The 5,533-nt window shown below is 32.6% G+C and overlaps 1 protein-coding gene across 1 annotated transcript; it reads right to left on the bottom strand.

Moving 5' to 3' along the window:
• Positions 1–2,646: 2,646 nt before the first annotated feature.
• On the bottom strand, positions 2,647–3,713 carry LOC120165107 (tropinone reductase-like 1). Its single transcript, XM_039174693.1, has 2 exons — positions 3,640–3,713; positions 2,647–3,554 (listed from the first exon to the last, which is right to left on the bottom strand). Exons 1-2 carry the CDS (start codon positions 3,675–3,677, stop codon positions 2,768–2,770), a joined length of 825 nt encoding a protein of 274 aa, XP_039030624.1. The 5' UTR covers positions 3,678–3,713; the 3' UTR covers positions 2,647–2,767.
• Between the last annotated feature and the right edge of the window lie 1,820 nt (positions 3,714–5,533).

Raw genomic sequence — 5,533 nt, 5'->3', positions numbered from 1 at the left:
TAGGGGTTGTTCTCAGTATATCAGATGATATAGAACTCCATTATGACAATAATGGAGCCATTGCACAAGCAAAGGAACCCAGATCTCATCAACGATCCAAACATATTCTTAGGCGCTTTCATCTCATTCGAGAGATCATAGATCGAGGAGATGTGGAAATATGCAGAGTACACACGAATGACAACATTGTTGATCCCTTGACGAAGCCTCTTACACAGCAGAGGCATGATCGTCACACTGAGTCACTCGGTATTAGATATGTGAGTGATTGGTCTTAGTGCTAGTAGGAGATTGTTAGAGTATGCCCAAAGACCAATCATATGATGATTGTAATAATATATTTATTTACCGATTTTATTGAATAAAGGCATTACCACTATTATATTCAGTTATGTGTTTGTGTTTAACATAAACTGAAAGATAATAAAGTCCATATAATAACATTATTAAAAGATCCATAGTCAAGTATTATTATGGTCATGGACAATAATAATATGCTTAAGACTAACATGGTATTGATTGATGACAAGGAGTTGTCATTGACATAGAGATGTCAGAATTGATACATGATTATATTATTAGAGAACAATGTATTGGATTGACCCATCATGAGCATATGTCTTGGATTATTATGTAACGGTCATAACATTGCTCATGGTGATGACTATATGTATGATCCTCAGACTTGAGATCAATGTCATCCCAACATATATTGTTGTATGTTTTGATACAGTTAAACATGCTCTATAACTGGTTGCACTATAAAGACTGTTATTGAATATATTTCGATATATGTAGTGGGGTGTATATGGTTAAGATGGGATTTTTCCTTCCTACATAATAGGAAATATATCATAGGCCTCTTGATTGAGTGAGACTAGAAATGCATGGTCATGCTTGAATAAGTTGATATGTGATATCATATTCGTTAATTATAGTCTACTCTAGATATCAAAAAACAATAGATGGGCTATACAAGTGTGACTATTCTAAGACTTTTGCCTATTCTAGATATAAAGGACAAAAGGATGTAATACATAAAAGAGTTAATCACGAAGATAATATGTCGAATCATAATTTCTTGTAACTTAGGTGACACTGATATATTGCTAGATGTCACTCATTGTATGTAATATTAGAATTGTTCTAATAATTAATACTAACGTTACAAAAACCTACAGGGTCACACCCTAGGATTGAAATGAGCAAAAAATGTACAATTTGTTGTATGTTACTAAAATATATCTAGAGTTATGATATGTATATTTGATATACATATGGTTTTAATTATTCCGAATATAGTAAGTAAGCATTAAAAGAATGTAATTTAGATTACAACTCTTTTAATTGGTATATATCATTCGGAATAATTAAATAAGTTTTTAAAGACATATTAAAGATGATAATTCAGATTATAAGTCTTTAATGTATATTTAATTGAATTAATTCAATAATATTTTATTGTTAATTTGAAATAACTTTAAAAACCCTAAGATGTTAGGGTAATGGATATAAAAGGGTGTGTTAGGTCTAGCAGCCGTTTTTAACACACACACATAAACCTTAAGCCGTTTTTTCTCTCAAAACAGTTTTGGGGAAAACAAATATTGCTCTCAATCAGGTGAACTGAGTAAAGGCCGAGACGTGATTTCGTGGAGGCTTACGATTCGAACCGATCTACACCACCAGTATTCACTGTTGTTCTTGCTATTTTTCAAGGAACCCTCTGTAAGTATTCGCATCCCTTCCTCCCGATTTCGGTTTTACGTACTTGGATCATTGGTTAGACCATCGAGTTTTGTTTCCACTGCGTCGTAGGGTGCCCCGACAGTCCCAACATATACAACATAGAAAAACACTCAAAACACAGCAAAGTCACACCACAAACAGAAAACACATATCCAAAACCATAGAAGACAATATATGAAATATATTTTTCCTTCTTAAGTCTTGAATCAAGCCACTTTATGGAATTCCCTTGATTAAGAAGGAACAACTTGTTATACGTCCAGAGATAAGCTCTAGAAACTACTATCACTCTGTAAATCAAGAGCCCTGGACAAATTGTCTCGTTTATCAGAGCTTTCAAAGAACTCATCTCCCCCGGGTAGACGCTTTCGAGCCAGTAACAATGCATGCAAGACCATTCGAAAAGATCTTTGATGTACCCACATGATCTTCCAGAGTGAAATTCAATGTCTGGATATCATATCTACCTAGGAATGACTATAATGGCCTTATACATGATGCTGTCAGCCAAAACCATTATAAATACCCCTTAACATAATTGAAAAAGGGGGTTGGAACATCCTACAATACACATCATATCTCTTTCTTCTTCACGAGTGGCTCTATCTCACATAAAAACATGAACCAAAACTTATCCTATCGCCGACCATGACTCTTCACCTAAACCAGAAGGGGTGAACTGTTGATGCCTCACGAAATTAATTTTTTTTTCTCTAAAACAATTTTCATTAATAAAATTAAAAGGTCCTAAAAAGTAATTAATCTATAAAATTAGAGGTCAGAATTTCATTTCTTCAATTTTAAAACCAATAAAATCTTAAAACAAATAAACCAAAAAAAAAAATAGGAGGAACAAGGACTTATTTACAGTTGTTTCAAAACTATAATGAACACCTTAGCCGCAACCATGAAACTACTTTGTTGCAGATTTCTTATTGAAAAGCCTATCGATATACGTTTATAGGGAGCCCTAACGCCATGAAACGCTTTCAAGCCTTCATAATAATACAAAATATATTTAGTGGATAAGGTTAAATGCCTTCATCATGGTAGGATTGACGATGCTGAAACCTCCATCCACAACAAGGTTGAGCCCACTTACATAGTTGGCTTCATCACTAGCCAGGTATAAAGCTGCATAAGCCAAACCCTCTGGCTTTAGAGTTTCCCCTTTGAGATTCCCCATTCCTGTTAGGGTCTGTTCCATGTTCGTAACCTCAGCTTCATTAGGTACAATCATCGGAGTTGCAACTCCATAAGGCGATATACAGTTCACTCTTATCCCATGCTGGCCAAGCTCAGCTGCCAAGTTCTTAGTCAGACCCAAAACTCCATGTTTCGACACTGCGTAGGCATTGCCTGATAGCAGCCCTGCGATTGCTGTGCATGCACTAGCAGTGAAAAGTATGCATCCTTTACGCTGAGGCACCATCACCCTGGCTGCATGTTTGGCTCCTAGGAGAGCACCCACCCGGTTTACCCCAATAACTTTGTCGATTTCCTCCTTCGTGATGTCCAAAATGGTGCTCATGGGGCAGTCCAGGATGCCTGCATTGTTGTACATTACATCGAGTCTTCCGTACCTGCTGATCGTGGCGTCGGTGAGGTTCCGGACATCGTCTTCCTTCGTCACGTCGCAGTGAATGTAGCAATCATTTTCACCGAGCTTATTGACAAGGGCTTCTCCTTTGTTGTCATTGATGTCAGCGATCACGACTTTTGCACCATTTTCATGGAAAAGGCACGCGGTACTTGCTCCAATGCCGCTTGCACCTCCTGTTATAACCGCCGCTTTCCCAGCCAATCTGAAATTAAACAATAACAAAAGGCAACCAATTATATAGTAATAAGGAATTTGCTAAGGAATTGCTTGTGGAAGTAATTTAATACCTTCCAAGTGGTGATACCAAAGAAGAAACATTGCTCATCTTTCCCTTACAAGAAATCTTAAATCAAGCAGAGAGTAGGAAGAAACGAGAGGCAATTGATTCTTGATTCGTTGTGAGCTTTATATATTAGTATAACTTGTTGAATAAAAGAATATGATATATTTAGATTTCAAAGACTGAACTGTAAACATTAAATTAAGCGGATATATATGCAAATTACAGATGAAAACGGAAAGTTAACTGCCGACAATATTGGTAAACGTTGTGTGTATATATACAAAGCAACAATGAGATGCATAAACTTGGGAATAAGATAAAAAGAATTACAAGCACTTAACCACGAATTATAAAATTACGGAATCGATTAACCCCTACTTTAATAAGCCACCTAAAACATTAGGTATATTATAAAGAGGTTAGATAGGTTGGTTGGCTGGCATAATTTGTTCATAAATGGGGACCACTATAAAATAACTCACTTACTAGCATTTACACGTGTCGATTAAAAGAAAAATAATAATTAATAAAATTTTCATTGGTAGATAAACAACCATCGAATTAATATTAACAATCAGAACGTATTAAATTATATCAGTTATTAAAACGATAATTATTATTTTTAGAAATTATAAGTTTAAGTATTAAGGAATATATGGTAATCTAATGTTTGTTGTTAAATATTTAAGAGTTTTTAAAATAAATATTATCATGTATAATTACTTTATATTAATTAAAAAAATTAATATTGACCAAATAGGTACTAGTAAAATGTTTTCGATAGGTTGTCATTCAGTGTCAGTAAAACGCTAACCTAACCTTCAAAATTGACTGAAACGGACTTGAGTCAAAATTGTTTGTGACATGAGTGGTGGTGAACCGAAATCGATTCGATTCCGAACTGGTGTTTACCTAAATTCGAATTAGACCTGAAAATTGTGGATCTGAACTCGACCTGCACCCAATTTAAGAACAACCTGAACTTGAATTGAACCGATAATATGATAAGTGAACCTAACCTGCATCTGACTGATATGAACCCGAACCCGAGATTAACCTGAAATAACTGATATTACCCGACCTATTATTAACCTGACCTGTTATGAATATGACATATAATTGACTCAACCTATAAATAATTCGACTTGTTATTGTTGATTTTATCTAATATTTACCTGACTTGATATTTACCTTATTTATATGTTACAATCGAAAAAGTTGTGAGATTTTGAATTTATAATGAACTATGATAATTAATATGATTATTTTCTAAAAATTAAAATAAATCGTTAGTTATTATAATTAAAATAATGAATTTACTTTCTATATTAATTATAATGCTTATATTATAAATCTTAATGATAATCATTAAATTAATTTTATTAAATAATTTATTTATTGAATATGATTTTATTAGATTATATAAAATTAATTTAAATATTTATAAGTTTAATTTATTTTTTCATATAATAATTTAAATATAATTTAACATAAAATTTTAAAATATACATATAAGATAAATTTATTTGAGATTGAATATATATTCAAATGGGTAGTGGGAGAAAAAATTTTAAAAAAATATTTTTTTTTGTGTGAAAATTTTGAGGGAAATTGGAAAATTTTGGTGCCAGATTCATTATTTAATATTTTGGTAAATCTAGAAGTTAGGCGCCAAGTGAGCTTGATGTCTAATAAGATTTTTTGGGTTAATTAGGCTCATATTCTTCTATTAATCGTCATTTTTATACTTTGTAATTTGATTTTTGATTTCTTTCATTTTAGTCATAGTTTAATTGTAAATCTCTTCTTTAAATTTTAATTCAAGGCAATTTCATATTGTATACATTCTAATTACTTTTAATTTTCCCTTCTTTCTTTAATGTGTATAATTATTAAAT

Source organism: Hibiscus syriacus, unplaced genomic scaffold (assembly GCF_006381635.1).
Source record: "Hibiscus syriacus cultivar Baekdansim isolate YM2019G1 unplaced genomic scaffold, ASM638163v2 tig00111574_pilon, whole genome shotgun sequence".
In the NCBI taxonomy this organism is placed as follows: domain Eukaryota; kingdom Viridiplantae; phylum Streptophyta; class Magnoliopsida; order Malvales; family Malvaceae; genus Hibiscus; species Hibiscus syriacus.
This window is presented reverse-complemented; position numbering and strand designations above follow the sequence as displayed.

Coding starts and splice junctions, on each gene's coding strand:
- LOC120165107 (XM_039174693.1), bottom strand. CDS start 3,677: ATGAGCAATGTTTCTTCTTTGGTATCACCACTTGGAAG. Junction 3,555..3,639: donor TTGGTATCACCACTTGGAAG/GTATTAAATTAC, acceptor GTTTAATTTCAG/ATTGGCTGGGAAAGCGGCGG.